At 37.7% G+C, this 13,003-nt stretch overlaps 1 protein-coding gene across 1 annotated transcript in view; it reads right to left on the bottom strand.

Moving 5' to 3' along the window:
- Nucleotides 1-13,003, bottom strand: part of csmd3b (CUB and Sushi multiple domains 3b) — a 466,880-nt gene that overhangs the window by 150,036 nt on the left and 303,841 nt on the right. The window contains exons 23-26 of the mRNA XM_082185594.1: nucleotides 12,880-12,998; nucleotides 9,722-9,878; nucleotides 6,254-6,445; nucleotides 328-454 (exon numbers count right to left, since the gene is read on the bottom strand). Coding sequence (XP_082041720.1) covers nucleotides 328-454; nucleotides 6,254-6,445; nucleotides 9,722-9,878; nucleotides 12,880-12,998 — 595 coding nt within the window. The remainder of the gene's footprint in view (nucleotides 1-327; nucleotides 455-6,253; nucleotides 6,446-9,721; nucleotides 9,879-12,879; nucleotides 12,999-13,003) is intronic.

Raw genomic sequence — 13,003 nt, 5'->3', positions numbered from 1 at the left:
CTGCAAAGAGAATTATAAACAGGACAAATTATTAGGTTGTAGTGCAGCATTAAAAGTGCAACAGCGTTTTAAGCTTTATAATGAGTTTGGCAGTGCAGGTGGTAAACAAAGAGATTTACGAGGCGCCATCAGCTCATCTGATGTCTTCTTTTCTCTCCGTACAGATGCGGCATCAATGGCCAGCTCCAGCTCCACCATTAGAGGTTTATTAATAGATAAAGCCTCTTGTCTCAGCTGAATTCACTGGCTGTATTCTCATGGGTTTGGTAATGAACGGATCGGTGGAGGACGGACATATTCACATTTGAAGCAAATACTGATCAGCACCTGATGATGTTTCCCGAATCCACCTCGACGACCCACGTGCAGCGCAGATTGTTGTCGTAGGGGAACGGATAACCTGGAGACAAGATGCGTCCTGATGTCTCGCCTTTAAAACGTCCACCGCATTCAGCTGGGGAAAGAGAGAGAGGACCAAACAAGAGAGGGAAAGAGAAGTGAGAAGAAGCAGTTTATCATGCATACTCTCACATGCACACACACACACATCACGGCCCCTGAAGATTTGCAGGTGAGCGCTGAAATAATTAGGGGTGTCTCTCAAACAAGCACAACACGAGAGTGAAAAGCACGGTAAAACACACAGTTAGATTGATGAAGCCCCGTGAGGTTTACAGGCATCTGAACACTTTCTGGATCTCATGGAATAACTTTTCTGTTAATAGAACAAAGTGGACAAAAGTTGCAAGTGAAAAAAAAAAAAAAAAAAAAAAAAAAAAAAAAACAAAGAGGGAAACTGAAACGGAGTGTAATTTTAATTTTATCTCATGCTGAATTCCTGGTGCCCACTGACTGTTGTCTTATTGTATTCAATTGACAGTACAAACAATTACAGAATAATTAAAAAAAAACTGAATAAAAAACAAACAAACCACTCTATAACTTATTCTTGCTAAAAATATCCAACACACACACACACACACACACACACACACACACACACACACACACACACACACACACACACACACACACACACACACACACACACACACACACACACACTTATTTGACCTTTAAAGTGTTTTTCCCTTGGTTGAACATTATTAAAGTTAGAGCTTATTTAGAGATATCAGCCGGATGGTTTAGTGCAGGCGCTAATGGATCCAAGGTTGTATCTGGTAAATTACCCCACTAATAATGCCCAGAATGGTACCAAACTTCTACAGTAGTACAAATAGGTTCTGTACTCATAAAACGAGGCATTGGAAAGTTTGTAAGTACATCAGGAGTTTATTTAAATAACACTTGCCTGATGGCTAATGCTACCGCTAACCCGGACGTCACTTTCGTGATTTGGGAAAAGCACGTAAAAGTCTAAAGCGATGCATAAGGATGTAGTGTAACGACACCCAGTTCCAGGAATGCATTAATATTTTGTTGGTAGTACCAGTTTGCAACAATTATTAGTTAACACTAAGTTGTCAACACTTCGGAAAAAAATTATAAAAAATGCATCGCTTTCTGCCAGGACTTTTACAGGCTTTTCCCAAATCACGGAAGTGACCTCGACGTCCGGGTTAGCGGTAGCATTAGCCGTCAGGCAAGTGTTCTTTAAATAAACTCCTGATGTACTTACAAACTTTCCAATGCCTCGTTTTATGAGTACAGAACCTATTTGTACTACTGTAGAAGTTTGGTACCATCCCGGGCATTATTAGTGGGGTAATTTACGAGATACAACCTTGGATCCATTAGCGCCTGCACTAAACCATCCGGCTGATATCTCTAAATAAGCTCTAACTTTAATAATGTTCAACCAAGGGAAAAAAGCTTCTGGGGGGTGTTTGGCTCGAGGTCATGGTGCAAAGGACCCTAGGTAGAAATTACTCCGAACCATCCCTTTAAGAATTTTACCATTAATACCATTTTTATATATTTTTATATTAAATACAAAATATTGAATTTTTAATTTTATTTATAAATATGATTTTATTTATAATTATTGTTTTATTTTATTCAGAAAATGTGTATATTTATGATAATTATAATGAAACTAGCATAGTCTGCCATTTTATTTAAGAAATGTTTCATGTAATTTCCCCCATTATCATTTCCATCACCCTAATTTTCATGTGGTGGAAATGTTAATAGCGCTTAAGAATGACAGAAATCACCAGCGATGCATCAATATCCACAGTGGGACATTTCAACGCAGACAAAAATTAAACAAACTAGCGAGACTGAAAGGTGTGTTTTAAAGGAGTCCGCAGGGTGCCTATAGTTTCACCCAACAATAGTGTCTCTAACTCTGTCAGTTTCAGCACTTCTCTATTCTTCTGTCTCTCTCTCTCAGCCTGAATCCCCTGTTAGAAAGCTGAGGTGATCTGTCGTCTTCAAGTCAGAGCATCAATCAAATGAACAAATGAGCCTGACGTCCATTTTGATGCATCCTGATGGCATTCAGACTCGCCACTTTAGCCCTCTGCGCTGGGTTCATTATCAGTCGGCTTTCACAAGCACTTTATTAGGAAACTTTAATTGCAAGCAGTCTCTTTTCCCCTCAGACCTCTTCTCTATCTTCCCCTATCCCGTTCTCCCTCTTGTAAAAAAAACTGCAGGGGCCGGGAGGAACAGTTTCGAGAGTTTCTTAATGATTCCCTTTTCAGCAATTCCTGTCACTGAGTCTCATTTGCATAAACCATCTACATGACAAACAATGGACGCACAGCTCAATGAAGCCTGAATAACAGGGTTCAGATTGCGACTTGATTAATCTGAACATTAGTGTGTTTTTTAGACATCCGGAATAGAGGCGTCTTCCGAACGTATCCCTCCCAATCCTCTCGCTAAACCAACATCCCGCCACGTCCATCGCTCATCAGAGCCGCGGCTCAGTCACGTGTCATTGGCCGGTTAGGAGCGCTCAGTCACCATTGATTGGCTGCGCACGCGTTGGAAATCAATGCAGGAAGATTGGGAGTTGACTAAAAATGTGCATGTCCTCTCCCAGCACTATTATGACATCATGCCATGTTGAGCCGTCTCACGCTAGCTGTGTTTATGACTGCGCGGTTGAGAAGAATGCTGATTTAGCATTGCGGTGGTGCAGCTTTTCTCTGCAGAAATGTCTCATTCACACACCTTACCTGTGGACTTGAATGAAAAATATAAAAATAGTTAAATATTTCATCTGTAATAAAAAAAGGAACTGCAAGATGGATACGCCTTCCCGCTATTTTGATATATCTCACTTTCGCTAAAGGTCACATCAAATGACCCGCACATTTCGCCTGTCAAAGGAAGTGAAATATCCTCTGCATTATTACGTATCTATTATTAATGCTGGCAGATAAGTCTGAAACTCAGGCTGATTAGTATTTCGCGAGCCAACCGTCGGTTCTGACATGGAAATGACATAAAAGCGAGTAAAGTGTTAAACACAAAAGGATAGTCATTGTGTTTTATCTACGTCTGCCGTGCGGAAGCAATTTGGACGAGCGCTTTGAGCCTAATCAGAGCTCATTAAGACTAAATCTAATAGTGAGCAAATCTGATCTGGGGTCAGTCGACATAGCAATATCCAACTCATTGGAGGCTAAATCCCCATAATCACCATTCATCAGGAAAATGAAGAAAGTAATAGCAGCACACACAGTCTTATCTCAAGCCCTCATGTGCTTTGCTTGATGAAGAATCATCTCCATAGCTCAACCGGGAGCCCCTGCATTCGCCACAATATTAACAACCTGCACCATTAGTCACAGATGGAGCGAGGGCTTCCACCACTGCTAATGTTGTCAAGAAACACTTTGGACTATTTAGAAGGTATAAGCATAATGTGGCTTTTTAATGTGCTTTTTTCCAGTGCAGAATATGAGCAATACTGCAGCTTTAGCGAGCTCCAGAAATGGGGAGGGGCTTACACTGCAGCCTCGGATAATTATGACAAATGGCTGAGAGCAACACTGAGCTCAGTTATGATAACCACGAGGAGAGATCAGGCTGGGATGATGCATACTCGCTAATAAACCAAGTTTAAATGTGGTTTCAAAGAAAAGAAAAATTCTCCACTCACTACACTCACTATTTATAATGAAACAATATGTGACATTCTGTAGTGCATGAATTTACCTGTTCGCATCAAATGATATTTCTTGCATTTTTACACATATTAATAATATTTTTCGAATGAGTATGTTCATTTAGATCTAAATTATAGTTGTGCGTTTCACCTAAACCATTCATACATTTGCACATTTTTGCCTTTTGACCCCCTTTCCTCCAGGAAGAACATCAGCGAGAGGATGTGACAGCACAACCTGGAAACTTCTGCATCTCCCACATGATTTGTAAAGCTACATTAAGCTCTGGTTGTGAATGGATGGACTTATACATTGCACTGTTAACAATGATCCATTTGTAACAATTCTATGCACACTCGTTTTGCATGTACGCAACTTATAGTGCTAACGCCGTTATTGAATTCATAGCCACATACATGGTGGTGATAGTGGGGTACGTTTACATTAGTCTATATTAGTGCTAGAATATTCATGCTGGATTTTAGATTATTGTTATTAAGGATAATATGAACTTTGATAAAGACTTTAATAAAATAAATTTGAAAAGAGGTTCACAGCCTGGTAACCTAAATTAACAGCTTATTCTTTTTTCCTTTAAAAAATCTTTCAAATCATTACATTAAAATCATTACACTATATATTTTTTCATCGTTAATTACATGACATCACATAACATGCCATAACATCACATCACATCACATCACATTACATATAACACAACATACCATACCATAACATACCATACATACCATACCATATAAGATATAACAACATATCATAATACAGCATGACATATAACATATAACACACCATACCATACCATACCATACCATACCATACCATACCATACCATACCATACCATACCATACCATAAAACACAACACAACACAACACAACAATATGACATAACAAAATATAACATAACAAAACAAAACATATACAACACAACATATAACATACCAACATAAACATTGCAAAATAAACCCAGATAGGGTGATCAAGATCAATGAAAAGAGTTGGATTAGAGGGAAGAAAGCAAAGGGTGGATTTAGTTTGTCTGAACACAGCAAGCACTGCCCAGCAAGCCACGTCCATTGTAAAACATTAAATATGTATTTTGCTATGGCTTTATCAGACTACTGGCATGCAAATATCACTTGAAGTACTTTCTGTGGAATTATAAGGCCTCTATATTTATTGACTGTGAAAGGCTTTTTTTCATGAAATCAAAGTCAAAGATTCATGAAATCAAAGTCAAAGCTGAGAGAATTTAAAGGTGAAGCATGTAAGATTTTTTTATGTTAAAATACATAAACCCAGTTTATTGCTGACTGCATAAGCATTGAGCCGCCCAGGCACCATTAAAACATTGAGAGTTCGCTCAGATCTGTCAATCTCTTTCCAGCTCAACCAATAGTGTGAGTTTGGGGCGTGGCTACTGTAAAAGGCGGAGCCAGAGGGTGTTTTGCCGCTGTGGGACCATGACTGACACGTTACATTCAGCTACGGGTACAGGAGTGAAAGCCAAAATCCACTGCATTTAGAACCTTAAATATTAAACCAGTCATGAACACGTCAAAGCGGGCATTGCGATGAAACACACTACAATTGTCGCTTCAATACCATACAGCACCATCATGCACCTGTTCAGAAAGACAAATATACCAGTTTATGATGTTTACTTTGACGTGCCTCAAACAGTTGTTTTATTTCAACCAAGGGAGACAATAACCCCCAATCCCCCCACGCCTGAAACGTGATTTCAAAGGGTCTCACAGCAATAACCAACAGAAACAGACGCTCGCATTCACTCTGATACGTATCATATCATGACACATAGCAACACAGCTAAAAGTATATAATATGTTGGACCTTGAAAGTATTGAAAGTGGCCTACTTTTACCTGTTGAGGTCTTAACGGGTCCATTACGTTCAGAAAACCCGAGGTCCGAGCGGGTTCGGGTCCAAAACTTTGACAAGTACACGCTTTTGCAAGGTTGTTTGAAAATATGCTTTATATTTGTAATTCCGCTAGGTGCCACTAGTGTCGCAGAAACTACATACTTCACCTTTGAAGACCATACTCGTTTCTGTGACTTTCGACCCTGCTTCAAAGTACACTAATAATTTACTGCACATCCTTTCTACACGGTTTGTACAGTCTTACCGATGCAGGAAGGAAGAGAATTATCCCAGGCCCGCCTCTCTCCCGTCATGCATTTGAGCACGCCGCTGCCGTGGAGAGTGTATCCGGGGTCACACTTGTAGGTGATGGTGCTTCCAGAGAAGTGGCCCTGGTCGTTGACCTTGAAGCCAAACTGGGGCACCCCAGGGTCCTCACAGTGAGAGAGCTCAAAACCTGAAAGACATTATGACTGTTAGATTCAAGTGATGGCTGATTCATCAAGAAATGTCAATATTTTCTTAAGATGAGTGCTTTTATTGTACTTTTCAGACCATATCCCAGCATTAATCTCTCATAAATGACAAAAACTACGCTAAGTTCAGTAAGACTAGATTCGGAATATGATTGAGAACATTATGAGCTTTATGAGGTCATTATAGCAGAAGATTGCAGAAATTTCCCTTCGCCTGGTATTTTCATGCTGCTCTGTGGCACAGCTGTAAAAGTTTGCCATTAATGTGATCATTAACAGCAACAATTTGAAGTTAAGATCCTACTGGGCTGGTAGGCAGAGACGGTCCCTTGCTAAGCAGGCAGAACAATTAAGATTAAGTGCTTGGTTAATTTGGAGCCATAATCAGAACCAAAGCACAGACCCACTCACTGTGCGACACATCCTGTTATTAATTGTGTAGCTATGACTCATTATCATTATACAGCCAGGACTCAGGAATAGCCGAAAACAAATGGCAGCTCACTCAGTATATCAGAGAACTTTAATTAAGAACTGATTTGTCAAAGTTTCATTTTATACCAATCTTTATTAATAAGTTATTAACATACACTAGACTTTTATAATTATATATGCATGCAACTATATTAATATACAGTAATATCCCAAAAAAGTATGCAGACAAATAGGTCACATTAAATTTTCAATGGCATTTGAATTGAAAAGTGAATTACACACACATTACACATTACACACAACATAAAAAGTGTGTTAATGTTTATTTTAAAAACAAGGCACTTAGTTTGATATACACTTTTTTTTTTTGTCAAACAATTTTGGAGGGTCCTGTATATGGATTTTTACAGTAGCCTATGAATCAAAGTTCCATGACTTTCCAACTAATAAGGTGTATATATAATGATAAGTCGAGCATTATGTAGTGCTTTTTAATTGAATAACATTTATCAATTTCCACATTTCAGCTCTGCAACGTGAAAAAAATTACGATCAACCTTGTTATTAAAGTTATTAGAGTTATTAAAGTGTTTCCACCAAAGTCTGTCAGGGTGTCTTCAGGGCTTAGCAAAATCCCCTCATCTCGAAACTCGCTCCTCTCAAAAATAATAGGTCTCTTAAGAAGACCACATAGGGGACGTGTAAAGCTTATCAGCGGTCCACCATTAAGCTGCAAGTTGTTAAGTACAGATAAACACAACAACCGCAGGTGGAGGCAACAACTTCACTCAAATCTGACAACCGGCTTTGATTGCTAGTTGATTACAGGTCGCAGCTTCACAGCACGCTTGGGTTGAGATTAGGACTCAACCAAATAAACAATGCTATTTTAATCAGCTACATTCACCACCCTGTCCTGAACAGGTCTCTGAATTTCAGCATCTAGTGACCGGAGGTGGCCTGGCTTCTCTGGATCTCTCTGACCTTTATTATACACTCAAATGGCTAATCCTTCAAGGGGAATGGAGTCGTAGACAGACCGGGATTTAGTCGATTTCAAATGAGATAGCCCACCAGCAGGTTAATACTTTACCCCCCAGTGGAACTAAACCTTGTTGAATCCCACACTGTGAGCACAATAGCATTAAAGCACACCAAATTCAGACCAAGTGCCTGCACAACTCTGGCTCTGGGCCAACAAAGCCAAGGTCAGTGGAGACAGAGTCGTGTTTCTCCTGGTCCACTTCCTGATAATCCCTTTGAGCTGATTGTTTCAGATGTTCTCATGCTTTTGTTATGTCTTTCCTGTGTAAAACAGCTTTTCTTATCTATTGGTTTTTGAGTTGTAAGGAAGCCAAATCTGTTTGGAGACTTGCTACTGCCAATACATCCACTGCTATGAACAAGAAAGACATGCTGCCGCTGCACATGTAACATGAAAATACCCATAGCAAATCTGTATAGGTGGAGCTGGGCAAGGTGGAAACACAGAACCAACTATTTCAAAGTTAAGCAGCGAGATCATTGGCTGCACAATCCAATCAGCTCGAGCCATGTTAGATGATGTCATTACTGTAGGTTGCATTAAGAACCAATCAGAGTTTCCTGACTGAACTATACATTTCATGCATCTTTTCATTTGCAGAATGAAAGTATTCTCCTTTAGTTGATGCATTATTAATAAATGCCAATTAAAACCTTGTAAAAATGACAGAAAATAACAGAAGCACCAAGAAGAAGCAACACTGAGAAGTACCAGTTTGTGCACCATTACATTTCTAGACATTGCCGTATGTAGAAGACTGTACAATATAATTATAGATGTAGTCGACAAATACTACGTATATAGTTATCTAAATACTCCTAAACAACAACAACTGATCAGCTACAGCATATAATCTATTGTTCATCTATGTAGTTTAAAATATCTCTAAAAATGTTTAAACCAAACCTACTCTCTTATACAGTAAGAAAAGGTTCTATATAGAACATTAAAGGGTTCCGTCATGTGATATATATAGCGTTTCAGGGGTTCCTATTAGGAGGATTTTTATAGATTGATTTAATACATTTTTATGAATTAAACAGCTGGTAAACATACTTTATCACTAGAAAAAAATGAAATGAAGCAATAATTTCTCCGTCTATAGAGCCATTCTGACATAAGCGTTCTTTAAAATTGAGTCAAGATCTATATTGAACCCCATTGAACCTTTTTTTCTAAGAGTGTATCACACAGATATGACAACTGCACACATACTGAAGTATTGCATCAGGCACTGATACGCTGATACACAAATGCTTTCAAGAGAAGAAAAACGTTAAAACAAGGCCAAACATCAAAATACCGCACATTGCTCACGGTCCACCACAGAACAGCCATAGAAAAAAACAACTATAAACTGCAATTAAACACAAATTCATCCATCAATGTACCATTATTAGGAATGTATGGCTCGACAGCACAGAACTGTGTAGCTGTTTGGGAAATATCGGCTCGGATAAATCAAATAAATACTGTTCCACTAAGCCTTAAATGTTTTACTCACACTATCAACAAGAAAAACATAAAGTGGCTCACTAATGGCCAGTGTGGCATTATGCAAGATATGTTGATGATATAGAAGCCATCAGCAATCAATCGGTTGATCATAATAAAGCAATGACATTCAATCTGCTGCTTTCTTCCAGTCACTCACCTGCAATGTGAATGACCCTCACAAGACAGGCTCTCTTTATTAAGACAGGTACTTTATTTGGTGTTTCTGTATTGCTAAGGTGCAGACGTGTGTGCAGGGTGTAGGGCCAGTGTAATAACTTACTGGAATAAACCAGTTTGAAGCCTTCTCCAGTGGCCTCGGCGTCGCTGTAGAACTCCAGCCACAGGTGATTGGAGGTGCTGATGAGGGTCAGACCCAGCATTGATGAACCAGTGAAGGCTCCCAGCATGTGAGCGCCGTTGTCTTTGCCATCATAGATCTGGGAGGCAGAAAGATTAAATGTAGATCATAAAGCAAGAGCAAGAGCAAGATTAAAAAGAAAAACCCACCTCATATTTGTTCTGTGGTATATATAGCCTGACTATTGTTTGAACAGTCTGTCTGAGATAATCATATACTCTCCGTTTATCTGAATGTGTACATCAGTATCTGCAGTACCATCTTAGTCACATAATAAAGCTACTTTGAAACAATCTGTATTGTATAAAGCGCTATAGAAATAAAAGCCTGTTTTTTTGCATGGTAAAATGTAGTTTGCCCCTTTTTTTTTGCCAGATAAATACCTTAATCAAGTTTAGTGTTTTGTTCTTTCCTCATATTTACAATATTTAGACAATATCAAATATTTTCCTCATACTCTGATGTTTTGATTGAACTTTTAGGGTCATCAAAAACAAATATCGCCTCCGGACATTACTTTTTGCCACTGTACTGTAAGTCTCAGAGAGATAAGAAAAAAAAAAGGATGAATAAAAATCTAAGTGATGTTCATGAATATGACCATTTAAACTAATTGTCAAGTACAATTTTAACTTTTTGTAGTACAAAAAAGAAAAAAGAAGTCCCTTTTCACACTAAACAAATGGCTAACTGCATGACTGACGTTCTTCAGTGGAACACAAATGTACCCTATATCCACTTCTTACAATATAATAAAAGTAAATGAGGATTTTAGTTTAAAAGGCCAGTTAAAGTGGTCCAAATGACATGCACAACATTTCCACTCTTCTGAATCCATCTTTGTGTGAGGAACAGACTGAAATAGAATTAGTTTTTTTCCCCCTGACTTCCAGCCAATAGCTATCATTGGGCGTTCACTGTAATTTCCTTCTGATAAAAGCGTCTGCCCATTGCATACATTTAAATGTAATATAAAGTTCGGAAATCATAATGATCCAGAGTTTAATTCACTGACTCGATGATCCAGCTGTTATGGTTAACAGCTCACTGGAGTGGAAGATCATCAGTGATTTATAACTTAAATTTCAGTTCTAAGTAGACTTGAAATATAGGGTACCACCAAATGTAAGTGATATTTTAATGGTGATTTAGCATATTTATGAATGTTTGACCAGCCCAGTCAACATGCACTTTTATTATACTGCAAAATAATGGCACAGATATTCCTCAAAGCTTTACCTTTTGTGTTCTATACAAAGTAAGTTATAAGGGTGAGGGTGACAAAATTGTATTTATTAATTTATTTTTGCTTTTGGTAATGTCTTACTCTGTCTATCGAAACAAGACTGGTGTCCTCTCCAAAAACAAAAAAAGTAAACAACTGTAAATGATAGCAGAACAGGCAGCAACACACACCATACACGACGTAGATCGGGCCAAGACTGACTGAACAGACAGAACTTAAATGCAAACACAGATGAGGATGACTAACTGAACACAGGTGATACAGATAAACAGATAATGACAGTGAAGATGACACATGACATGTGATGACAGGCAGACAAGTCCAATGAAAACTAACTAAACAAAACACAACTGTGACTCCGCCATTTTCCCAACTTTCTTCTCCCTTTTCCCATTACATATCAGCTCAGAGAGGCATAAAAAAAAAATATTACAAAAGTGCAAATAAATTGCCTAACATGTATTTAATAGTGTGAATAAAGTGTTTATCGGGTAGGATTAGGGGTAGAGGAGGGTTTTAGGGACAAGTAAACATAATCAAATACACTGAATATGTTGTTATTATTGCATAATGTTTTATAATATACCAAAAAAAAAAAGGAATAAAAAACAAAATATATATTGCTACTTTGAAACAATCTGTATTGTATAAAGCGCTATAGAAATAAAAGATGTTTTCTATGCATGTTTTTTTGCATGGTAAAATGTAGTTTGCCCTTTTTTTTTGCCAGATAAATACCTTAATCAAGTTTAGTGTTTTGTTCTTTCCTCATATTTACAATATTTAGACAATATCAAATATTTTCCTCATACTCTGATGTTTTGACTGAACTTTTAGGGTCATCAAAAACAAATATCACCTCCGGACATTACTTTTTGCCACTGTACTGTAAGTCTCAGAGAGATAATAAAAAAAAAAAAGGATGAATAAAAATCTAAGTGATGTTCATGAATATGACCATTTAAACTAATTGTCAAATACAATTTTAACTTTTTTTAGTACAAAAAAGAAGTCCCTTTTCACACTAAACAAATGGCTAACTGCATGACTGACGTTCTTCAGTGGAACACAAATGTACCCTATATCCACTTCTTACAATATAATGAAAGTAAATGAGGATTTTAGTTTAAAAGGCCAGTTAAAGTGGTCCAAATGACATGCACAACATTCCCACTCTTCTGAAATAAAAAAAAAAAAAAAAAAAAAAAAAAAAAACTAACAAATAATATCTGCCAATATTTGCACTAAGTTTAAATAGCATCTAACAACTATTTACACTTAGTAAGAAAATACCCTATGTTGCACTTAGTGTAAATAACATATGTGATCCTGAACCACAAAATCAATCTTATGGGTACAATTTGAATTGATACATCATCTGAAAACTGAATAAATAAGCTTTCCATTGATGTATTGTGTGTTATGATAGGACAATATTTGGCCAAGATACAACTATTGAAAATCTAAAATCTGAGGGTGCAAACAAAATCTAAATATTCAGAAAATCGCCTTTAAAGTTGTCCATTTATTTTTTTAGCGATTGTGCTGCATTCACGCACATAAATACATTTTTGATATATTTAAGGTAGGAAATTTACAAATATCTTCATGGATCATGATCTTTACTTAATATCCTAATGATTTTTGGCATAAAAGAAAAATCGATAATTTTGACCCATACAATGTGTTGTTGGGCTATTGCCACAAATTTACCCGTGTGACTCGTGACTGGTTTTGTGATCCAGCGTCACATATATCGCTATTTGCACTAAGTGCCAAAAAAGAGTTGCATGACACTCCTGTTTTTTGCAGCACTGTAACTGTGTTGAAATACCTTCAGAATGTCACCCTGGGCCAGGTGGAAGGTTCTAGCCGAAATATTGATTCCTTTCCCAGCCTGCACCTGTATGCTGTAAATGCACTCGTGGTTGTTCTCGTAGTTCATGGGGTAATTCGGA

Source organism: Leuciscus leuciscus (genome assembly GCF_965113295.1).
Source record: "Leuciscus leuciscus genome assembly, chromosome: 12".
Classification (NCBI taxonomy): domain Eukaryota; kingdom Metazoa; phylum Chordata; class Actinopteri; order Cypriniformes; family Leuciscidae; genus Leuciscus; species Leuciscus leuciscus.
Note: the sequence above shows the minus strand (reverse complement) of the source record. Positions and strands in the feature narration are given on the sequence as shown.